The sequence below is a fragment of the Theropithecus gelada genome, chromosome 1 (genome assembly GCF_003255815.1).
Source record: "Theropithecus gelada isolate Dixy chromosome 1, Tgel_1.0, whole genome shotgun sequence".
NCBI classification, from domain to species: Eukaryota; Metazoa; Chordata; class Mammalia; order Primates; family Cercopithecidae; genus Theropithecus; species Theropithecus gelada.
In genome coordinates, this window is record NC_037668.1 from 75766902 (window position 1) to 75792293 (window position 25392).

The 25392-nt window shown below is 49.1% G+C and overlaps 1 protein-coding gene across 1 annotated transcript in view; it reads right to left on the bottom strand.

Annotated features, from left to right (window-relative positions):
• TRABD2B (TraB domain containing 2B) overlaps positions 1 to 24603 on the bottom strand; it is a 231208-nt gene extending 206605 nt beyond the window's left edge. The window contains exons 1-2 of the mRNA XM_025369726.1: positions 23925 to 24603; positions 21243 to 21806 (exon numbers count right to left, since the gene is read on the bottom strand). Coding sequence (XP_025225511.1) covers positions 21243 to 21806; positions 23925 to 24026 — 666 coding nt within the window. The 5' untranslated portion in view covers positions 24027 to 24603. The remainder of the gene's footprint in view (positions 1 to 21242; positions 21807 to 23924) is intronic.
• Between the last annotated feature and the right edge of the window lie 789 nt (positions 24604 to 25392).

Sequence of the window (25392 nt, forward strand, 5' to 3'; positions counted from 1 at the left end):
GGAACTGTACATGCATGGTTGTGTACTCTTTACTGGACATACCCCCCATACACTTCATTCACCGTGTGTATGCCCTACCTATCCACCTAGACAGACATCATGGCTCCTGTCTAAGACAGCATTGCGCAACAGCTGGTGTTCAATAAATACTTGTTGACAGACTTTACTGTGGACGTAATTAAATACAAACCAAGAGATGCTTATTTACTGGCAGCTGGGATAGGAAAAAATAAATTGCTATGGGCTGGACACTAGGAAAGGCTAGCAGGTGTACAGTTCAATGAGAGGCACACAGGGGCTGGGACAGCAGAGGGCAGCCCCCGCAGCCAGGTCTCTGGCAACTGGTGTGCTCTTTACATCCAGGGTCCCCAGCCATGGACACTTGATATTTGCATCTCCTATTTCAATAGTGTGGACTACTAAGGAGAAAGGGGGCATGGGAATCAAGAAACAGGGCATTATGCTAATCTCACCAGGTATGTGATGTAACCCGAAGATACCACTAACAATGTTGCCAACAAATGAATTCCAGGGGGCTTCTCTAATGAACCACATAGTACTTGAACTTTTACAAGTACTGTGTGTATACTCATACTTGCTCCTCCTCCAGCCTCCCTTAATTTCAGTGAATGGCACCACCATGGACCAAAATGTGCAAGTGCCACTCCAGTTTCTTGAAATCTCCACATGCATCCATCAGTCATGTCTCAGCTCCACCTCCAAAACAGAGCCACACCTACTTCACTCCTCCCCCAGGTCAATCCACCAGCATCTCCCACCTGGGAAATTCTAATAGTGTCCATGCTGGCCTCCCATGTTTCTCTACTCTGTCCTCCAGGAAAGTCCATTCTGCACACCACAGGCAAAGCAATGTTATATTTAAAAATTTAATTAGGCCAGGGCCGTGGCTCACACTTGTAATTCCAGCACCTTGGGAGGCTGGGCTGGGCCAATAGCTTGAGCTCAGGAGTTTGAGACCAACCTGGACAAGACAGTAAGATCCCATCACTACAAAAAATACAAAAATTAGCTGAGTGCGGTGGGATATGCCTGCAATCCCAGCTACTGGGGAGGCTGAGGTGGGAGGACAGCTTGAGCCTGGAAGGTCGAGGCTGTAGTGAGCCACGATCACACCACACCACTGCACTCTAGCCTAGGGAACAGAGTGAGATTCTGTCCCCATCTCCTCCAAAAAGTAAACTAGATCACTCCCTGCTTCAAACTAATGACTTCCACTGTTGGAATAAATTCCAAGTACCTTCTTATTATCTGTAGACCAGGTGAGATCTCACCTCATCTCCTCTCCGCTCTATCTCCTGAGATGCATGTCTTGTACATGCATGGCTCCAGTTACATCCTTTCGGTCCCTTAAGCAGCCTCAGGGCCTTGGCACGTGCTGTTCCTTCTGCCCAAAATGTGCCTTCCCCAGGTGTTCATGGCTGGTTCCATCTCATCCTTCTGGATTCAGCTTTTAAGGCACCTTCTCCCCAAACCCCAAGGACACCAAGCAGCTGCTCCCATCCAAGCCCCACCCACTTGCAGCCTGATCCCTCTCTAGCCTACTGATTTTTGCTTTTCATTATACCCTTACCATGCCCTAAAATTATTTATTAATTCATTGCTAAATCCTCACTGGAATAAAAGTTCCATGCAGGAAAAAAAAAATCTTTTCTGTTTTGTTCACACTACATTTTCAGCATCTGTAACAGTGCCCAGTGCAGACTGAGCCTTCAAAATGCACTTGTTAACGACAGAGCAGTTAACTCCCCACTTTTTAGGCATGGGTTGTTCACAGCAACTCCTTTCCAATGTGTGCAGTAAGAAAAGATGGAGGGGAAAAAGGGTACCTTTATAGTGGAGAAACCTGACAAACACTACTTCATCCAGGTGATCAAGGTTAATACCAACAGTAATAAGTCATGTTGCTAACATGTACCTTTGATATGGTGTGAGGAGAATAGCACTTGGCCTCTGTGGCCTTCCTCCCCAAAACAAATAACTCCACTCTAATTGTAAGAAAAAGATCAGACAAATCCCTATTGAGGGACAAATATCTAGTCAGTGCTCCTCAAAACTGTCAAGGTCATCGGAAACAAGGAAAGTCTGAGAAACTGTCATAGCCAAGAGGATTCTAAGGAGGGATGATAAGTAAACGTGATACAATATCCTGGATAAGATCCTGCAAAAGTAACTTTAGTGGAAAACTGAGGAAATTTGAGTAACATATGGACTTTAGTTAATAATGATGTGTCAACATTGGCTCATTCATTATGACAAATGTACCACATTAACATAAGATGCTAACAACAGGGGAACTGGGTGTGGGGAGCTCTCTGTACTATCATCTCAATAATCTGTAAATCAAAAATTGTTCTAAAATTAAAAGTTTATTTAAAAAATATTTGTTAGGTGAATGAATGTCCAGTAATAAATGCTGCACATATTATTTTCATGTCTTTTTGTAAGAATTTACTAAGCACAGGGTTTAGCATGATACTAGAAAACAGACGAATTCCTGAAGGCTGTCAAGCCTTGTCTGGGTCATACCATTTGCATCATTACTTTGTGCACCTGAAACATTGTAAAGGCAGACATCGGTTTACCCCAAGCTGAACTATCAGTGGTTCTAAGTGAGGAAAGTTGGGGTCAATGACAAAAATAACAAATCTTGCCCTTTTTGAGGATGAATCCAGTTATCTTACTGTTCTCAAGTCCATTCAGCCACAAGGACTGCTGAGGGCCTACTGCACACCCAAGCCTGGGTTTGGCTTGACAGCTAGTTCTTGTCCTAGATGGGCAAACACAGATCTGGTCACAAGACTCTTCCAAGGGGTCGAATGGTGCAATACAAACTATAAATGGCAAAGATGTTCAGAGAAAACTGATCATGGGAGTGGGGTGGTCAAAGAGACCTTCCTGCAAGAAGGGCCAGGTTGGACCTGAAATAGGAAACAGGATTTGGAGTGACAAGAGGAAGGACAGAGCGCACCCCAGGGTGAGCACAGAGTCCAGAATCAACTGCAGAGGGTACTCTGAGTAGAGCTATGGGGTTCCCTAGAGGGGCAATGGAAAAGGAGGTTGGTAGGTGAGCTGGGGCCAGACCAGAAAAGACCTTCTAGACCTTCGAGGTCCCCTGCTTCTTCATGTTCCTTTTCATGTGTCATTTGCATTTTTGTCCCATCTCTCCTACTCCACCTGTAAGTTTCCTGGGGGCAAGATCCTTTCCTGCCTAATTTCTGCCTGCTCTAAAAGGTTCTGCACATAGTAATGGCCCAAAGCAATATCTGGTGAGTGAATAAAAGAGAGAATTAATGAGTGAATTATAATCTAAGAAGCCAACCTTCTACTCCTTACACACTAGGAGGCCTGCAAGGTTTGTACAAAAATCCACGATCAAAATGACATTTCCTCCACTATCTCCCCAATCCCTTCCTTTGCTTGTTTTCATTCAGCATTTATCCCTCTCTGACTTCTTATTAATCATTTGTGTACTTTGCGTACTTGTTTCTTATCTGTCACCTTCCAGTCATTCAACAATCATTAACCGATTACCTACTATGTGCTAGACATGTTGTAGGTGCTAAGGATACACACAACACACAAACATTTCTACTCTCACGGAGCTAGCATTGTAGTGATGGGGTGAAGAGCAATATGTAAAATCTATAGAATGCAATTGGTGACAGCTGCTATGGAACAAAAGGGCAAGGAGAAAGGAAAGTAAATTCAAGGGAGTGATCTGCAGTTTCCAATAGGGTGGTCAGGGGAAAACACCTTTGAGCACCTGAGGTAGATAGGGCTGGAATTCTTTTCTTTTGCATACATGCTTGGTACATAAGAAGTACCTGGCATGCAGCAGGCACAGAAGAATGAATGAGTGTATGAATTGGGGGTGTTGGGAAGATTGATCCACTTTTGAAATTAAACTTTTAAGATAATTGTAGATTCACATGCAGTTGTAAGAAATAATACCCTTTACCCAGTTTCCCCCAGTGGTAACACCTTACATAACTATAGTACAATATTAAAACCAGGAAACTGATGTTGATAACAATCCACTGATGTGATTCAGCTTTCACCAGTTTTGCATGCACTCAGTTATGTATATGTGTGGATGGTGTATTTTGCTCTATGCAATTTTAAGGTTTAGTCCTTTTTTTTTTTTTTTTTCTGTGAGACAGAGTCTTGCTCTGTTGCTCAGGTTGGAGTGCAGTGGTGCGATCTTCACTCACTGCAACCTCTGCCTCCCAGGTTCAAGTGATTCTTATGCCTCAGCTTCCCGAGTAGGTGGGACCACAGGTGCACATCACCATGCCACCAGCCAATTTTTAAAATCTGTAGTAGAGATGGGGTTTCACCACATTGGCCAGGATGGTCTTGAACTCCTAGCCTCAAGTGATCACTCACTTTGGCTTCCCAAGGTTCTGGAATAATAGGTGCAAGCCACTGCGCCCAGTCAGGTTAGTCCATTTTTAATATGTGAGATAGAAGGGCACTTGAAGGGTGTAGGGCTGAAGGGAAGTAGGATGAAGTGAACCACCATCCACTAGGCACGCTGTTCATTTTCACATGCCTGAGCTCCATTTACCTGAGCAATCGCCCTAAGAAGGTAGGTATTCTTATCTCCATTTTACTTATGTGAAGACTGAGGCACTCAGGGAAGGAATCTGTTGAAAGTTACAGCAGGCAGAAAAATCAGAACCCCAAATATCTGACTGTCTAGCTAATTCCTGGGGCTCTTTCTTAAGCACAAGAATGGCCTGGATGAAAAACACACACACACACATAGGAATCACGAACCAAGAGGAAGGACAGGCTCCAGGAGACATTGGAGGAGAAAGGAAATGAGGGGGAGTTGAAAAGGATGCCTCTGGGATTCTGAGTTAGGGAGAATAGAAGTATCATTACGTGAAGAGGAAACGAAGAGCTGCAGGGCTCTAAAGGAGAAGAAAAGGGAGATGTCCTGGTTCAGCCCTGATTTCATGCGTGATCGTGGGCAAGTCGATTTACATCTCTGGGTTTCCTGCTCCTCATCCCTACAGGGGTGGGAATGGCCACCCCATTCCATCCATCTGGTATGCTCTAAATGTCCATAACATGTTCCCATTCACAAAATTCTCCACCAAATTTGTGTCTCTCCTCCACCCCCAAATTTCTATGTTGAAACCTAATCTCTAATGTGATGGTATTAGGAGGGTGGGGATTTGGGGAGGTCATTAGGTCTTGAGAGTGGAGCCCACATGAATAGTATTAGTGCATTTATAGGGGACTGAAGGAACCAAAGTTCCCCTTCCACCATGTAAATACACAGGGACAAGGCACCATCCATGAACCAGAAAGCTGGTCCTCACCAGACACTGAATCTACTAATGTCTTCATCTTGGACTTCCTGGCCCCCAGAACTGTGAGAAATAGATTTCTGTTGTTAATAAGCAAACTAGCTTATGGTATTTTGTTATAGCAACATGAACAGACTAAGACAACTACCCAGGACTGCTCTAAGGCCAAGGAGCGGCGATGGGGCAGCCCTCTGCAAAGCAAGGTGCAAGGCCAACTGCCAGAACCGGAAACAAGACAACCCAACGCAGGCCCACACTGCCTGTGGGATCCTGACTCGAATGACTGGCTGGCATTCCCAAAGATGAAAATGCAGAATTTAGGTCAGCACACACAGAGAATCTCGCTTTGTTTACATGAGACAGAGAGTGTGTGTTCCTATGAAATGCCTTTGAATCCCAGCGATGATGAGAGACCCAAGGCTGTTTATGGCTTTGGATATTTACTTTTCTCATAAACAAATCAGCTCGGGTGCCGTCAGAGCTGACGCCACTTCACACTGCGGCCCTCTGACGTCCTCGCTCCTCCCCAGTGCCCCACACATGGTTTGAATTTATTGGTTTTAGCAGCTTTCATTTACATTGTGTGAGGATCACGGAATGACCAGCAAACAGAAGCGCTGATCCGTGCCCTGGGAAAAACACAGAAGCGCAAGAAAGGAGGTTGTGGGGAAGAGCTGGGAAGTTTCCTCCAATCCAAGGAGAAGCAGCTCCCATCCACAGGGTGGCTCAGTCAAAGCCCTTAGGGCCCCTTTGGGAATGGAGGATCAGGGGGATGCTACAGCCGCACCAGGAGTTGGTCAGAGCATGAGGCTGAGAAGGCTGTCAGTGGTCACGGCCTCCCAAAGCCAAAGCACCTGGGGACTGTTGTGGGAAGTGGAGGTGGCTGCCAAGGTACTTGGCCTCCTGGAACCAAACATCTAGAAATCTGGGAACAATGCAGGAAGGGGGCTTCCTGTTTTCTACCAGGATACTCAGGTGATGATGTGTAGACATGGTCGATAATTTTACAGCTACACACAGGGTCCCTGCATGTGTACTCAAAGCCAGGGGTCAGGGAAACCCAGATTCATTCTGCGAGGTTCCTTCCCGCAAAGAACTTCAGTTTAACGAAGAAGACAGACGTGTGAACATATAAAAGACAATAACATTTAAAATGCCACTTTCCAGTGAGGTCAGAGCCAGTTTAGAAAGTGGCTTTGCAGCAGCAGGGGTGTGGTTTATGGTTTACCAACCAATCTCACACCCACTAAGGGGGCTGAGCGAGGGGAGGGACTTGCTCTGGTCATGCTGTGGGACTCCCAATCCAGTGCTCTATTCACTGACCAAAGATCCTCCCATCCCCTACTTCTGCTGGGGCTGGGGTGAACATCAGGAATCGCCTGCCTTACCCCGCCCCCACTTTGAACAGGTGGAATCCCACAAATAAATCACATAAAATAAGTGACACAAAATGCAGGGAAATGTTATCCTCCAGCAACGATGTTAGAAATGGTGGTCAGGGTCTCAGGCTCCCTCACAAAAGCCTCTGTAATATATAACTACTCTGGTCTCATTCAGTCACCAGACCGCTTTTACCACCTTGTTTCTAAAGGAAATCCAGTCCTGAGTTCCTGTCCCAGAAGCTGGGAACCATTATGCTCTGGCTCAAGCAAGAGACTTGGGAAGGTATAGACAAGCCTGGGTGAGGTGTTCCAGTTTAGCCAACAGAGGAATGAGTGGGTGGGCCAATTATTAACCAGAAGGAATTCTGAAATGCAGAACATGAGTGTGAGGGACAATGGCCCCCAATGCACCCAGGAGCAGGCCCAAACTTCTTAACATGGTTGTAAGGCCTCCATTATGTGACCCCTGTGTGCTTCTATAGTCAATTGCCTAGTCTCCCCATGCTTCCCACTAGTGTTCTCCACATGTGAGAATCCAGATCAATATCACCATCAGCACCCACCCCCCATAACATGGTGCCACTCCTGAACCCAGGACATGCCCAATTGTCCTTCAATACAGCTCAAGAGGTATCACACTAAAGCCAAACCAGGTACTCACAAGGAGGGGAGGCTGGTCTATTGTATACAATTGAGCATATGCAACAGCAAAGAGAACTAACTCCCAGACAGCAAGAATACAGGCTCATCCATTTGGTAGCATCCACAGGACCCTCCAGATACCTGAGCTCTGCAAAGCCCCAGCAGCCATGGGGGTGGGGGACTCAGGGTCAGTGCTCATCAGTACACTAACACAGTGGATTGAATGATAGGTTGGAAGTGACATTCTGTCCAGCTACTGAGGCAAATTGAACAGAAATACTCTAGGCAAGGGGTGGCCCTCCATCACATTTCCCCACTCCCTGCCCTACACTAGAAAGCTCTGCAGAGAAGCATCCCAGCCATCCAGACTGGTGCCATTACAAATTTAGCACCTGTACGTCTGTTGGGCCCCTCAGCCTGCCCTGCCATTGCTTTACTTGCAAAGGTCAGCTTCTACTCTGAATGCCCACCACAGAATTTCTCCTCACTCTCCCTCCTCATTCTAGCTCCTAGAAAGTGGACTCTCTCACCCTCTGCTTCCTAGGGCCACAGCCTTCCTCAAGAGGGACCCTCAGAAGTCTCTCAACTCCTTGTCCCTGTCACCTCCTGGCCTCCTACCTTTCATCACATCTCCAGTTTCAGAAGGGCTGTCACCTCTACTCTCAGATTCCAGCTCCACCTCCTCTGGGTCACATTCCCTCTTTTCTTCTTTTTTTTTTTGACAGAGTCTTGCTCTGTCGCCTAGGCTAGAGTGCAGTGGCATGATCTTGGCTCACTGCAACCTCTGCCTCCCGGGTTCAGTTCAAGCAATTCTCGTGCCTCAGCCTCCCAAGTAGCTGAGATAATAGGCATGCACCACCAAGCCTGGCTAATTTTTGTATTTCTAGTAGAGACAGGGTTTCACCATGTTGACCAGATTGGTTTCGAACTCCCAGCTTCAAGTGATCCACCTGTCTTGGCCTCCCAAAGTGCTAAGATTACAGGCATGAGCCACTGCACCCGGCCACATTCTCTCTTTTATTTAGATGCAGATAGGTCAAGAGCACAGGGCTCTGCAGCCAGAGTTTCTGTGTTTAAACTCCAGATCCTCCACTCATTAGCTGTGTGACCCCAGGCAAGTGAATTACCGCTCTGTGACTCAGTTTCCTCACCTGTACAATGAGGCTGAATCTACCTGAGAGACTGCCATGTGGAATAAGTGGGGCAGTGCACATAAAGGCCTCAGAATCATTCCTGGCACTCTGCAGCAAGGTACCTCTCTCTTGAGTCTCTTCAACCCCACCCCCTTCTTCACCAGCCCCATATCCCTCTCTGAACCCTCAGGACCTAGAACTGAGCCTGGCACAGTGTAGCTCCCAGCAGTGCTTTTCAAAGAAATGAACAAATAAATGAATGAATAGTTAAATAATAACTAATTCAATTAATTATTTACGGAGAATTTCTCTTTGGGAGAAAAAGAAGAGGAAAAACACATGCACCTCTGGCACTACTGAGAGCATAGAGCACCTGATGGCTGATAAAGGCCTTCTCAGACTTGATCCCACTGGATTCTCCCAAGTGCTCTGAGCTGTTGCTAGGTAACATCCAACCTGTCTGAGCAGTAGAGGAAAAGGATGCTGAGAGGCAAGAGCCCCAGGTCACAAATCTAACCCAGGGCAGAGCTGGGCCTCAAGCTGGGGATTCCGGCCTAAACCTTTCGATCCCTCCTTTTGGTGTGTACCAACTCCAGAGAGCAGTGGGAGACCACAGTGAAGGCAAGCCAGAATGAATAAAGTCAGACATTACACTACTGCAGATGGTCAGAAAAATAAATGGCCATGCTCTGGGTGGTCCGACCACATAGTTCCCATCAGACCAACCAATAACCCATCCCTGCACTGGATGATGCTCAGTGTGTGAAAGACCAAAGGATCAAGAGCCATCTTTTGTATGGGATGGGCCTCAGTTCAAGAAAGACATAGTGAAAATGGGCCAATAATAATAATGAAAATGACCACCACCTAAGCCACCACAGTTAACATTCATTAACTCTTACTGTGTGCCAGCCACTCAGCTGTGTGGTTTATATGCATTATCTCATTTATGCCTCACAACAACCCCAGGAGGTAAATACTGCTGTGAGCCCCATTTTTTCAGATGTGGAAACAGATGTTCAGCCATCTAGCCAAAGTGGAGGAGCTGGATTTCCAACTCCAGTCCAGTTTCTTCCTTAAGGTATCAAAAGATTCAAGTAGAAATCCTGGCTCCATCATTTTGAACACAGTACTTGACCTCAATGTCCTCAAAATGGGGGAAAAATGCTTACCTTTTAGGATTGTTTTAGAAATTTACTGTGATAAACCAGAGGCCTAGCATATAACAGTCACTAAATAGCAATGGCTCTCTTAAGGCTGAATAGGAAAGAGAAAGAATAAAGCCAGTGGAGGCAGTGTAGAAAGGCTTGTTCTGCATTCCCTCTGCATTTTGCCATCCTGGCACTTCCGTGTAAGTCTGCTTCCTTTCCACCCCATCCCCAGGGGCCCAAATCCTATTCCACCTGCAAGGTCTCTCTCAAAGCCACCTCCATCAAAAAACCTCCCCAGAAAACTACTGATGGAAGCAGAATATTAAATTACCTCCAAGACCACCAGCAGGCCTCAGCATGCGGGTTCTGTAGTGCTGGGTCAACAAACATCACAGTCTATACCTAGAGGACTATAAATCATTCCACCATGGAGACACACGCATGGAAATGTTCACTGCAGCACTATTCACAATAGCAACGACATGGAATCAACCTAAATGCCCATCGGTGACAGACTGGATAAAGAAAAGGTGGTACATACATGCAATGGAATACGAGGCAGCCATAAAAAAGAATGAGATCATGTCTTTTGTGGGAACATGGGTGGGACTAGAGGCTATTACACCTCAGCAAACTAACACAGGGACAGAAAACCAAATACTGCATGTTCTCACTTCTAAGTGGGAGCTAAATGACAAGAACTCAAGAACACAAAAAAGGGAGCAACAGACACTGGGGTCTACTTCAACATGGAGGTTGGGAGGAGAGGGAGAAGCAGAAAAGCTAACTATTGGGTACAGGGCTTAATACCTGGGTGATGAAATAATCTGTACAAAAAAACCCTCTGTGACAGTCGTTTACGTACGTAACAAGCCTGCACATGTACCCCTGAACCTAAAATAAAAGTTAAAAAAAAAAGACTGTCAAGGTCAAGCGCAATGACGAAGCATTGTTATCACCGAAGTCCCCAAGTGGCTCAGTTTACCCATCCCATGACCAATCCACAGCTCTTCCAGCTGCAACTCGGCCCCAAAAAAGGGTCTGGTGCTCAAAGATGTACTATAATCCAGGGGATGCTGGAGCCACCCAGCTGGATATCTGGGGTCTCAACACCTGGCACTCTGAAGCAAATCCAGTTCCCTTTCTGAGCTCAGTAACCACACTGGCAAAAAAAAAAAAAAAAAAAAAAAAAAAAAAAAAAAAGGAGGGGGCGCCAGGAACAGACTAACACTCTTCTTGGTGTCCTTGTTGGGGTAGGGAGGGAACGCAGTCGCGCATGTCAGTCGCGCATGTGAAAAGCCTCTGGAAATTGCAAACCGCGATGCAAATGGTTGAAATTATCATTGCCACTTAGGCTTTTGTCTCTTTTCAGACTCAAGGCCAAGCAGCTCAAGAAAGGGAAACCGTGTGAACTAAAGCTAAAAGATGAGCCAGAGAGATTTCCAAATGGCTTTCTCCGCCGGTATCATTCTAAAAGGGGGTTTCGAGCGGGACCCAAGGCTTAAATTACTAACGGCCTTGAAGGCGCATTAAGTCCCCCGGAGATAACACTGGCCAGGAAACTTTAAATAACCTTAATAGGGAGGAAGGAGGCAAATCCTTTAAACACAAGACAAGGAGGGGAAGAAAGGCCTGTCCTCTTATCTTTGCACCGTGGCTCCCCGGGCAGCGCTGGCCGCGCGCCGCGCTGTCTCCTCCCCCGTGTGAACGCGGACTCGCCTCGCCCCGACGTGCCTGTCCGCAGGGCCCCGCCTGTGTCGCCGCCTGACCGAGTGACGGGCGGGGACAAACACGCTGCGGCCCCAAAGCCGCGGCCGCCCAGCTGCTGCTCTTTTAGTTAACGTGCACTTGCGCTCGCGGAGGCCAGGCCAGAGAGGCGGCACGGCCCGGGCCAAGCGCGTCATGCACAGAGCACTCGCCTCTGCGCCAGGGTGTGAAATGGGCACAGTCATGCAAGCCTCTCGGGCTAGCGCCAACGTGAACTGGAGGTGGAGGGACACTAGCAGGCGGCTTTATGCAGTATGGTCTCTCTCTAGTCACAGTCCATGCAGAGAGTGGCCAAGCTGAACTGGCTCACGGCCCTCAAAATGCACAACTCGCGCCCCGTCCTCTAGCGTAGGTGCCTCCAATCTCCTGAACTTAGTACTCCCTAGCCTTTACCTAGCTTTTTTACTCCTTCCGATCTCAGGTTCACCTGGGCTGCTTTCAGGAAGCCTTCCTGGATCTCCTCAGGGCCGAGGAAGCTGCGCCTCTTCTGTACTCCCACAACACACCACAAGACAAGCCACAGCCTCCCTCCTCGTGGCACCTGCAGGGATGCTGTGTCCTGTCCCTACCCAGAAAGGAAGCACCTGGGCAACAGCAATGTTTTTCTCTCTCACTATGTCCAGCACTTATCCCATGTCTGGCACTCAGTAGGAACTAACAAACATTTCTTGAAAAGTTGTATAATGATAATTTGAAAATGAAGTAATAACTATGAGCTAGTATGTACTGAGCATTTGTGTGTGGCACTGTGCTGTAGTGCTTTACATTAATCAACTAATCCTCACAGCAATCCTATAGAGTTGACATGCGAAAACTGACTCACAGACAGGTTATGTAACTACCCCAAGGTTACTATACTCCCAATAAGTGCACTTATTCTGGGAACTGAAGGAGTACTGGGCCAACCAGCCAATGTCTGGAAGTTTTCCAGTGCAGGGGACTCCTGAACTGAGTCTGCACTACGATGTGTAAATTTAAAGACTGACTTTCGGTTCTGAAGGTAGAATGAGACCAGGATGTTCCTTTGAATAAGGGAGGTGGGAATGAGCTTAATGTCTCCTCCTGCCCTTCCTGAGTCAATGCGAAGAAAAGGGAGAATCCCAAGAATGAAGGTGAAGGAGTGTCAGCATTCAGGGTAGGGGTGGTCAGCTGCTGATCAGAAAACCCCGGGTTCTCCCAAGGAAACCACCTTGTCTAAGTCCTTCAGAAGGAACACAGAATCCAGCAACAGGTGCATAGGCAGAGACCACACATCTCTGTCCCTCAGAGATGGCCCCAGGGCCCTGACTTTTATAGGCCTGGCCTGATGACCTCATGGCTCTTTTCCAGGAAAGCCAGGCATTCAGTGTGGCCCAAGTACAACTTACCCACCAGTTCTTTCAAAAAACAATGCTAAAAGCCAATCACATTGTTGCACCTAAACTCAGACTACTGAGTTATGATTACATGGCATCCTCCAATCTGATGACTATGGTTAAAAGTCTTGCTGTAGAGTGACATTTGTTTGATGAGCCCAAGCTTTTAACACGGATGGTCCTCAGGGGCCTTTACCCATTCAGAGGAGTAAGAGTCAGCCAGAAAATAAAAACTGGGAAGGGGCTCCCAGGTAGAGGGAACAACATAAGCAAATGCATGGAGGCATAACCAAGGAGTGTATGTGACAGGGAGGGAGGGGGAAATCATACAGCTCAGCAACCCTGGTGCTCCAAAACCAAGATAGCAAGCGAAGAATAAAATGAAGCATTTTAACATGAAAATAAGTGGAGGGATGCAGTGAGCCTGGAGAAAATCATGTGTGCTCTGGATAGCGAAGAGGAGAAAAAAAGAGACTTGTTTGCAAGTAACAGTTGAAAAAGAGGGGAAAAAACCCCAAAATATCCCAGGATGGAGATTAATGAATCCAATGGGGACCCATGAATGTTACAAAGTTTTGACCAAATGGGCCAGCAACAGTACTGAATATGTCTCAGGTGCAAAGCCTAAGAGGTTTCTGAGAATTACAGAGGCCAAGACACAGTCCCTTTTTAGCATCCAGAGCTGCCAACACTCCAACCACAGAATATACCACAAAGCCCCAACTTCAGAACTGGGGAACATTCCATCTAATTTTGTAATCAATTGTGAGCACATTTTGAGCTAGGTTTGAATCAGAAAAGAAAAGAATATAAGATTGCCTGAGAAAAAATTATAAATAAAATATATATGTGCTGAAAGAATGTCATAAAATGCCATAAAGAATTCCACAGAGGGGAAAAATATATGTGGCTGGGTCATTAAGTAAAGCTTTGGCCCAAGTCTTTCCAAGCAGGTTAGACCTGGGAACATTCTAGGAAGACTTCCTGGAGGAGGTACAGCTTTGAGCTGAGCCTTGAAAAATTTCAGGATTCAGAAACAGAATAGAAAAGGAGGAAATTCCTAAAGAGGGAGGGGACCTAGCAGAAGCAACAGCTTTTCCAAGCTTGGGGCAACAGTTTTTGTGTTCCAGCGGATATAGTGCACAGATTTAAAAGCCTGCGGATCCTGGAGGAGCTGCTTGGCGAGACGGCTTGGCAGCCAGTGAACAGAACTGAAGGCTCGGCCACCGGCTGCCTGTGGATTAAGTGGGCGGACAGAGAGCCAGTGATGGGAGATAAAAGGGAGTGAAGTGGATAATATTTAGAAGCAAACTGAAGGGGAAAAGAACATCAGCAGCCTGGCTGGCAGGCTGTGGCGCTCGCCGGCATTCTTGTTTCCTCCCTAGGAAAGCTGCATTACCAGGCGACCTCTTCCTGGCTTTGAGAGACGTCCAAATGGGAACTATTAACAAAGGCACGCTCCCATTTTTATCTCCGTCAGAAAGTGCTTTGCCGGTCAGGTTTTCTCTGCTTGGCCTGAGATTGGAGAGCGGGTTGGGGGAAGATCAGACAATATGTTTGCGGATGAGGCTTCTCGGAATTCTTGAGAGCTGGCCCCTTCCAACTCTAAGATTTTAGAAGTCTGTGTCCATGAGCTGACAATTCTTCAAAGCTAAGAGGCTAGGATTTCATGACGTGAAGATTCTTCGAGTCCCAAAATGTCTCTGAGGCTAATGTTCTGAGATTTCACCATTCTTAGATTCCTTGAGCCTCAGAATTTGGGTTTATGGTTGGAGATTCTGAGCCTGGAAGTCTTCCTGCTGTGAACTTCCAATTCTAAGACTAGAATATCTCATGACATTTTGGTCACCTCCAGCTTTAGGACCTCACTCTCCTCTGATGGAGGTGCGTAAGCCATCCTGTGCTCCTGCTTCTGCGTGTGCTTTCCCCCTACATTTAGATAATGTATTAAATATTAAGATATGAATGAACCAGATTATGGAGAAGGGATGGACAGAGCTCTCCATGCCTGCAGAGGTTCTTCACAAACAGCCCTCTGGGCACAGAAATAATCTGAGTGTGCACATGCCCAGGGGTCGCTGCTGGGGGACACCCGGTGACGGACATTTGCTGAGCAGCTCCTAACCAGATGGCTCTGTGGGGGAGAGAGAGCGGGTGTGGCAGACTACAGAAGTAGAAGGTGAAGGTCGTGCCAGAAGAAGCCTGTTCTTCTGAACCTCAGTCCAGGTTCTGGAGGTGTACGGTGTGGGAGATGCCAGCCTGTGTTTAATTCCACAGTGATGGAGGGGCTCTCCCTCTGTGGATGACTTCCGGGGAGAAAAGGCTTCGGCATGGTCCGAGGTCCTCCAGGGGTGTCTGGGGTCTCGGGGGCGGCTTGGTCCCTTTATTCTAAGGAGGGCACATAGATCTGACAAGAGATCTGACAAGGTATAACACTGTGGGCTCCAGGGCTGCCACAGAGGCCCAGAGAGGGCTGGAGGACTCAAGAATGGCTATTCTTGGAGGACAGGAAATCAGAGAATGGTTCTGAAAGGTGGGAGCATGCAACCGAAAGGGGAAGGAAAAACAGGGTCTCTATCTGAAGTGCAGAGAACCAGGGCACAGGAGAGACTAATACTCAGGTGCTCTGTGCCTCAGTTTCCATGCTGCAAACAGGACTAATAATACCCACCTCTCAGGGCATAAAAGCAATGGGGTGCATCCTCAGGTAATGAATTCCCAGCAGGCAAAGACACATTTCCAAGTCTCTTCCCAGACCCTTCACTGGCACAGCACAGTGAGGTGCTCTGGTTGAATGAGTGAGGAGCAACAGAGGGAGAAGAGTCACAATGAAGGAGAGTAGCTGAGGCTGGGTGGGTGCCCAGCAGACTGTGCCGTGACAGGCTGGGGCTCTCCTGTCTGAAGCCTGGCAGCAGAATCACCCACTGGAACCAACAGGCTCTGGACAAATAGGTATCAGCAGCAACTGCCAAAGACAAGCCTGCCAGCCCCTCCCAACTACGGGTAACTCAGGCTCAAAATATCAGAGTGGGTTGGCCTAGGCTCTCCAAAATATGGGTCAAAGATAAGCCTCACACTGGGCCAACACTGGAAATCACCTAGCCCAGCACTCTCATGGGACTAAGGGGCAACTTAGACCTAGAGAGGGAAAAGGGCTGGCCCAAAGTTACAGGCAAGGTAGTAACAGGATCAGGATTAGAACCTGCTTTGAATATGACCTGCCTATGCTGTGGTCCAAATGTATGTGTCCCTCCAAAGTTCGTATGTTGAAACCTAACCACCAAGGTGATGATCTGAAGAGGTGGAACCTCTGGGAGTAGGTTAGTTCATGAGGTCTTTACACTCACGAATGGGATTAGGGCCCTTATAAAAGAGGCTAGAGGAATCTTGTTCACCCTTTCCACTATGTAAACACACAGAAGGCATCATCTATGAGAAACAGGCCCTCACCAGACACACAATCTGCTGGTACCTTGATCTTGAACTTCCCAGCCTCCAGAACTGTGAGCCATAATTTCTGTTGTTTATAAATTACCCACTGTAAGGTATTTTGCTGTAGTAGCCTACATGATAATTTTGACATTTTATGTCCTTATAGGATGGAAGGGAACTTTCAAAGTTCAGAGGGGAGCTCTTCACTTTGATTTATACTTTTCTTCATTGTTCATTCCTTCAACGGTGCTGCATGGTGGAACAGAATCAGTTTAATAGTGCTGCATGGTGGAACAGAATCAGTTCAATGGTGCTGCACGGTGGAACAGAATCAGTTCAATGGTGCTGCATGGTGGAACAGAATCAGTCCAATGGTGCTTGCTGCATGGGGGAACAGAATCAGTTCAATGGTGCTGCATGGGGGAACAGAATCAGTTCAATGGTGCTGCATGGTGGAACAGAATCATTTCAATGGTGCTGCATGGTGGAACGGAATCAGGGATGGTCACATCATGATTTCTGACCATTTGCTCATTAATTCATTCATGCTCCAAATATTTACTGAGTATTTACTAATACCTGCTGGCCCCCAGGGTATAGACATAGGAGCTCTGACTATAAACCAAAGAGATCTTTATTCAACTGTGCAGGCTTAGCCTATATTAGCGGTGGGGGTGTGTGTATGTCTTCACAGGGGTCGCTTAGAAAGTTGGGGACATATTCCAGGGGAGTAGCTGATGCCCAGAATGTCTTTGAGAACTCCTATTTTAGAATCACCTTGAGATCCAATTTATAAGCCAAGGAGAAAATCAGTTCCAGCACTTTTCAATTCTCTCTCTCTCTTTCTTTTTCAGTAAAGAATGATGATCTACCACCATTCCAGCACACACACACACACACACACACAATTCAGCAGAAATGTCATCTAATAAAAACCAGATCATTTTTCAGACACTGGAAAAGCAGGGGTTGTGGCAATGGACTCACCTGAGTTTGAACACTGAGTCCACTTGGCCTGTCTGTGTAATCCACAGCCAAATGACTTCACCTTTTCAGGTCTCAATTTATGGTCTTAAAAATAAATACGATAATAAACCTTGTTGCATCTCTGTGAGGATTGGAGATAATGTAATTATGAGGTCTAATGCAGCACCCTGAATAGAGACAAAACTCAATAAATGGTATTGTGAGGGACTTGTAGAATTTTACAAACATTCTGCACACCTTTGGCAGGCATGCTTCAGTGTTCAGGCACTACACATATTAGATGGGTAATGGTCGCGTGCTTGGTAAAGTACAGAATAGCAGAGTCCTTGTTTTCTTATTACACCTCAGAGAGAGGACCATGCAACTTAGAGGTCTCATCCAGTGTCTCCACCTCTGCCATGCAGGGAGTTGAAGGGGAGGACTCAGGTCCCCTAGAGGTAGAAGTAGTGGCAGCTGGTACCAGTCCCTGGAGGCAGCAGGCAGAGCTGATAGAAATCTGCAGGTCTCAAGCTTGTCATAAGATCTGGACTCGAGACTTAGGCATCCTGGGGCCCCCGAGGGCAGGGGCTCACCACCTCCTAATACTCCAACTTTACTATGTTCAGCAAGGGGTAAAGAGTGGATATGGCTGCTGGGAGTGGCAACTTCCCATGTAGCCTTCCTCTTTCCCTGCCCAGAAGCCAGCCTAGACTGTTTGCCAAGCACAAAACCAACATCCAGGTAGTCGTTTTAACCCATCAACAACCTCCCACAGGTAGTATCTTCTCATGTCCCCACAAAACAAGCTCAACTTTGAAAGACTGGTAATTACTGCCCCATGGGATGGATGGGCACACCAAGTCTTGTCCAAGATTTTATACAAGTCATTGGTTTTACTGTTGAGGCTGGGACGGACACCTGGAAGCAAGTCTGCTATCTCCAGCCCACTGTGCTGAGCTGTCTATAACACATCAAGAAAACCTTTAGAGACCTGCCTCACCACCAGCCTCATAGCCGAAAGAAATAATATCTCTACAAGTATAAATTTTCCAAGAAATAAAATGTTAAGCCCTCAAGTTCAAAAGGGGAGAGAGAAACAGAAGAAAGAACTAAGGAATGATTACGGAAGATATCAAATACCTAAACAGGAGGAAGTCTAGAGAAACAGTGTGTGGAAGCCGGGAGAACACTGTCCTTCATACAGAGTCAGGCTGACTGGCTCTGTTCCTTATTAGCTATGTGACCTTGGGCAAGTCATTCAACATTTCTGGATGCCCACCTTAGAAAGCCATAGGATTGTTATGAGAATTCAATGCAATGGAAAAGCGTGTGGAGCCTCCTGCAGGGTGCCTGGCACGTGGAATTGATTAGAATCATCCTATGGAATGTCAGGGCTGGAAGGAGCTTGAACGATGACCTCATCTCAGTGTCTCATTTCACAGACCCAGAAAACAGGGCCCAGAGAGAGGAAGTGACTTGCCCAAGGTCACATAGCAAAGTCATGGAGATGTTGGGTCTAGCACCCTCAGTTTATTTTGAAATCAAACACCAAAACCTAACAATAGATCTGATCTCCCAAGCTGTGCAAGGGTGGAAGAAGCTTTTTCCGGGGTTCCAAAACTTAAGCTTTCTTTCTCCATTCAACAAGCAAAATTATGCTATTTCTATCCAGAAAAAATTACAAAAATTTTAAAAACAATATTAATACTAAAATCCCAGATCTTAACAAAAAGACAGTCTTTTAAGCCTTATTTTTCCTGCCTTCTTCTCTCACTGCCCCCCCAACCCAAATATTTTGCAATAACAGTAATGCTGCAAGGAAAGAAAAAATAAAAATCTGATGCACTTAACAGATATTTCAGTACACTAATGCATCACAGATGTTCATATCAAACTGTGCACGCATGCATGCAATTTTACTGAGAAGGCTGTTGCATTTCTGATTTTGAATTTTTGGATCCCTAATGACCTCATCTGCCTAGGCTCCAGAATCCCACCCTTCCCATTTAGTCCAAGGCTGCCCAAGGGGATGGAGGAGAGATTTCATCGCCTCCCTACAAAATGATAACAGGACAAATTGGCATGATTGGACACTCAGGCAGGTGGTGAAGGGTATGGAGATTAAGGAACTAAGGGGAGTTCTGTTTTCTTTTGTGCGGGACTTGCTTTCTGCAGCTCTTTTGAGGAGCTGGACCCAAAAACAATGTCAAGAGTGGGCCCAAGCTGGTGACGGGTGGGCACATTTTTGAAACAGAGATTGAAGTCTGTTTGATCTTCAAGCATGAGCTTTGGAGACTGTCAGCAGGCTCCCTCCCGGCCGATGAACGGCTCTCAGTAACTTTTCCTAAAACATAACCTCACACACACTTTCTAGCAAATGCTTTCACCCTACCAAAGCCATCATTTGGTTAAACAGCAGTGTTTCCAGACCCCAAAGAAAGATAGTTTTGTTGTTTTAAGAGAGACAGATTAAAGCTAGGGGCTGCTTAGCCAGAGTTTGTGTGTGCTCCCTTCAGCCTTTGTCGGATTCCTCTGTGGTTGGTGCAAAGAGGGTGTTGAGAGCGATGGTAGATACCTCACCTCTAAAAAAGATATCGAGGCCAGACCTAGGCCTCTGAACAGAGAGGCCTCCCACAAACCTGCCTCCGAAATGAGATGGGCGGTGAGCGCCGGGGGTCCCGACACAGATAATATCAGCTCCCGAGGCTGGCAAGGGAAAAGTCACTTCAGAGGGAGAAAGCGGCTATGTTCAGAGGAATCAGCACTGGGCCAGAGAATACACAGGATTTTCCCCCGTGGAGAAGGAGTCAGGCGTAGTCAGAACCCTGCAGGGCGTGACTAACTGCCCCAATGCTCCTGCCACTGGGGCCCTCTGGGTAAGGACTCCACAATTATGGGAGAGCCAGCAGGAGAACCGACAAACCCGCCTTTCATTTGGCCGGCAAATCAATCTGGCTTCTTACCTCCCCAGGGACAATATTGCATTTCCCTTGGAAAAACAAAGGCCAGAGATCTTGGAAAGGGGATCAGTTTCTGCCGCTGTTTCCCTGGTGAAGAGCTTGCAACATCTCCGGGGCAGCAAGCAGGTCTGATTCCAGTGGTAGTTTCTGGTCCAGTCAATTTATGAGGCTCTCTCCTTAATGGGCAGCATGTCTCTGAGCCATGCCTCACTCAGGAAATTGGCCCAAGCCCCATCTTGGGGCCTCCTTGAAGGAGTCCCCATCCTGGGATTGACAGTCCCGTTCTCAAGACACAGATGTGAACTCATTGTTCCCAGGGTCTCAGAGTTGAGTTTGGGGCCAGTGAGTAGCAAGTGACCTCTGTCCATGGAGACAGGGCTTTTAATGACATTTTGCTGTATCAGATCTCTGGCAGCCAGAGACTTTAAACCTCTTAAGCCCCTCCCTTTTCTCCTACTTCGGAGGTTCAGAAATCAGGACTGTCAACCTTTAAGTGAACACACTTCTCTGAAATTATTAACCTTAAAACTGTCCTGGCTGACTTTCTCCTGGCCTTAGGGAGGCGGTCTGAGGGTCACTTAGAGCTTTGCACAGAGCTGGGAAACTGATGGTGCTTAACCTCAAATGGCAAGCAGCACTCTACTGTCGCCAGGTCCCGGGCAACTCCTTGTCGGCTCAGCCCCGGGAGCTATGCCTTCCTCTTGTTTTCTCGGGCACTGTCCACACACCAGCCTCAAGACAGCCTCCAGGGCCTCAGGAAGGCCTGACACACACCGGAAGCCCCTCTTTTTGTTTTTGATCACTCCGATGCTCTGAGGGAAATTCTTTCTGCCCAGGCAAGCACAGCAGGTGAGGAGTGTACATCCCCAACATGTAATACTGCCGCAATAGAAGCAAACACTCAGACTCTTACCCCAAATTCCAGTACACACCACTCTCAACTGATACTACCAGAGCAGCCAAGTGCTGCCTTGCAGCCCAAAAGAACCTCTCCTTCCAGAAAAAGGACCTGACTCTGGCTGCCTCCCGCTCCCCGTCGGAGAAGAAAGACAATCGGAGAAGAGGACTCAGGCGCCCTGGGCTGTCAGCTCCAGCCTGGGGCCCTGCATGCCTACCTGGGAGAAGTTGAGCCCGTTGTTGAGGGGATGGCACTGCTCCTCCACCTGCTCCACAGCCCCTGTGGTCTTCTTCATTTTCTCAGCCTGCTGGGCCAGGTAGAGGTCGAGCACAGGCACCCCGCGGAAGCGCACGTCCCTCTCGGTGAGCGAGTTCACCATGAGCATCACCCAGACGGGCCTCTTGCGCTCCCAGTTGCCCGCGATGGCATTGAATAGGTAGTCAGCATAGAGCCCCCTGCCCCGCTGAGCGGGCGTCATCCAGGAGGGCATCATCAGCTTGACGTAGTCCAGGTGGCGCTTCAAGCGCCAGTAAAGCTCGCGAGGCAGCACATCCTGCAGGTTTTCCCCGTGCGGCAGCAGCTGGCAGCTGGCCAGGGCCGAGATGGTGTAGGGGTCTGTCAGGTCCAGCTCAAAGTAGACATGGGCGCTAGCCTGGAAGGCTGCCTTGGAGTTGTCCGGGATGAAGTCCCAGACACGGGTGTAGGGGACGTGGATAGTGCCAAACAGGTAGGCCGGCGGATCACGACGAATCGTCCACAGGAAGGAGTTCAAGTCCCTCTGCTGCAGGAGTAGAGGAGAGGCAAGGCAGTGAGGCCGAAGGCAACAGAGTAGAGTCAGGGTAGCCCAGAGGGAGGTGCAGAGGGAGGTGGGGATGGGAGGCAGAGACCATACACAGGCCATGGTAAAGAGCCAGGGCTTTGGAGCCTGAAAGACCCACATTGAAAACCTAGCTTTGCCCTGTCTTAGATGTATGATCTTGAGTGAATCATTTCACTTCCCACAGGCTCCGTTTCCTCATCTATAAAATGGGGGTGAAAGCAACTACCTCAGGGGTTGTTGGGAAGATTAAAAGATACAATATATGTATATTAAGCCCTCAGACCAGTGCCAGGCACAGAGGAAGTCGGCAATGAAGGGAAACTCTCATGATTAGCAATTGCCATGAGTGCCAAGGACTGCCACACCACCTGAGAATATTCATGCTTGGCCAAGTCAAACCTTCACCGGTGGTGTTTCATGTGGAGGGTGGAGAAAGGGGGACCAAGAGTCCTGCTCTGGCAAGAAGGGAGGAAGTCATATAACTTTTAAATCCAACCATTAGAAGATATATGCCAAGAGCACTTTGAAAGCAGAACACCTATTAAAAATAGCACACCTATTTAAACAGCTACTTCACATTCATCACGGTGAATACACTTTTCTTTTTGGAGGGTAGGTCTGGGGTGTCAGCTACTTTGCTCCACCAGCTGAGACCATAGATGAGAAAGTGCTTTAAAATCTTGCAAGGCCAAGTCAAGTTTCAGAATCTGGCTTGGGAGGAAAGGATTCCATTACAATTAGTCCCAAGAAATGTACATATTCTGGGTACTTTCCAGGCTCCTCCCCTAAAAATGTATACCTGATCTCCAACCCCAGTTGTTTGTCATTTTCTATGACCTAAGCTCCGACTTTGGGGAGTGTGTGTGTGTGTGTGTGTGCGCGTGTGTGTGTAGGAGCTGAGGAGAGGTATGCAGACAGGGGTCCTTTCTACAGATCCAAGTCAGGGCTAGGCATAAAGGACATGAGAAGGGGACTGTCATTTCTCTTAGGCAAAGCCATTTTCCATCCAGAAAAATCCCTGGAGTGCCCACTGACCACTTGCAAGCTTTAGACCAACTCATAACATTTTCCTGTCTGATTCTAGCACAAATGAAAAGTATGTGTTGGGATGGGTAGCTTGTGGGAGAACAGTACATTACTTTACTAACTATCCAAAACTGTAAATCCCAGCATGTTGGCGATAGACTGAGAGCCCAGCCAGCCAACGAGCTCCTTGTTTGTGCACAAGGCAGGCCGCTGGAGGTGCACCTTGCCCAGGGTCAGCGAATTCCGGGCTGACAGGCAGCACACCGACAGCAGCCAGACCCTACGGTCTCCTGGCCTCCAATTCAGGGTTACTGTCAATGCATTAATTTACACTTAGAGGGAAAGATACTGAAGGAAATAAAGAGGTTCTTTGTTTTGGAAGGAAAATTAGGAGACCCAGTAATTACTTGACCCCAGGAAATATTAGGCCAGTACGTCCTGGCATTGCCTTTTCCTCTCCTCTGAAATCTTCCCCCTTTTCATGAAATATGGACGCTTGGGAGAGTAGGTGCTGGAAGCCTGGACCGCAGAGATGGAGGTGAGAACCAGCAACAGGGAGAAAGTTTGTCTTAGGTCAGAGTGGGAGGGCAGGGAGAAAGAGGGAAGCCTGGGAGGGGGCAGAGTGTGTGAATGGGAGAGCAAAAGGTTCGATAGAAGTCAAGAGAAGAGCAAGGAATGGTAGAAAGATACAGTCAGAAACGGGCAGAGAGACGAGAAGTGTAAAGAGAGAGAGAGAAAAAAAAACATGAGAAAGGAGAGACAAAAAGGGGCACAGAGAGAGGAAGCGTCCAAGCAGGACCACAAGTCAAGGGGAGAGCCCGAAAGCGGCAGCGTGTGGAGAAGGAACCAGAGAGGGAGCGCCGCTTCTCGCTCCTGGCTTGGAGCTGGAGCCGGGGCAGGCAGGAGCGAAGGAAGGGCGCCCGAGGCTGCGCCCGGCGGGTGGAGGTGGAGCGGGTGGGCTAAGGTGGGTGCGGAAGCAGTACCCAAACCATCGTCCCATGGGACTGGAATACCCAGGTAGGCGGAAGAGTGGCTGGGAAGGCGCTCGCTCACCGATCCGGGCGGCCGGCACTGTCCTCCGTCCGGGGGCTGCGGGCGGGCGCGAGCGGTGGCGAGGAGGGCGGCGAGCAGCGGCCCCGCCAGGGCGGCGTGCATCCTGCCGCGGCCCGCGGGGCGCGGGGGACCCTCCCGGACGGCGCCCCTCAGCGGGGCGGGGAGCCCCCACTTGGGCACGGAGTTTCCTCTGGAGCACTGGGCTCCAGCCACAGGATGCTGGTCGCCCTCTGGGGCGTGGCTGACTGTCCCTGTCGAACCTGGGGGTTTCTCTGGGGCGGGGCTCCGTCTGTTGGAAGACAGGGACCCTCTAGGGCTGGGCCCCGCCCCCGGGCGCTCAACCTCGCTGGCTGAGCCCCCAGGTGCTGAGGGCGTGTTGGGGTCCGGGGGCGCGCGGGGTCCCGGAGCTGCGTCGGGGTTCAGGGGCGCGCGAGGCTCCTGGGGCAGAACCGAGAACCCGGGGTGCGCGGGGGTCCCTGGGTTATGCTGGGCGCCCGGGGCGCGCAAGGGTCCCAGGGGTGCGCGGCGCTCCAGGAGGCGCGCAGTGGGACAAGTGCGGCGGAGGGCGCGGCAGGGGTCGGGGGCGGCTCTGGGGCGGCCGGCTGCCCCCGAGTCCGGCTCAGAGGGGCGGCGGGCGGCCGCGCGGCCGCTGCCCGGGCTCCGCCATGCTGCTCCGCGGCCGGGAGAGAGGGAGAGAGGAGGGCGGGAGAGCGGCGCGGAGCCGGGCCGGGCGGGGGGCTGGGGCCGCTGAGGCGGGGGAGGGGAGGACCTGGCGCGGGGGGCGCGGGGGCGGGGGACCGGGGCCGCGCCGGGCCGGGCCGGGCCGGGCGGCAGGGAGTCGGGGCTAGCTCCGCGCCCGGGCGCGGCGAGGCGGGGTCTGATGGGCATGGCAGGCGCTCGCTCGCTCCTCTCTGGCTCCCTCGCTCGCTCCCTCACACGCGCGGAGGGAGGCGAAGCCCGCAGCAACCACTTCCCAACTTTCCAAACTTCCCAGCGCAACTTTTTCCTCCCCTCCCCTGCCCGCGCCTCCTCCCCCATCCCTCCCCCTTCCCATCGCTTGGCGCGACCGGGCCGCAGCTTCGCCGTGCGACCGCCAGAGGGCGCCCGGGCTAATGACCGGCTCGGCCAACCTCCGCGGGCTCAGCGGCAGACGCGGACTGGGTGGCAGCGACAGATTTGGGGACCAGCCTCGCCCAAAGCGTCCCTCCCGCAGATCCTGGCAGGAGCGAACAGCGAGAGGGACAGAAGTTGGACTGGGGAGGTAGCAGTCTCTCGAAATTCAGAAAGCTGCTGTGTACAACTTTATGACATGCGTAGCGCTGGGATGAGCTTGGTAGGTGCTCTGCAAACACCAACTGAAAAAGAAAAGAAAAAGAAATCCCCAAAATTCCTTGGAATCTTCCATTTAAGTAAATCCCCTCTTATCTATGTCCTTGGACCCACGCAGTATCCCTGTGCCTGTCTCTGG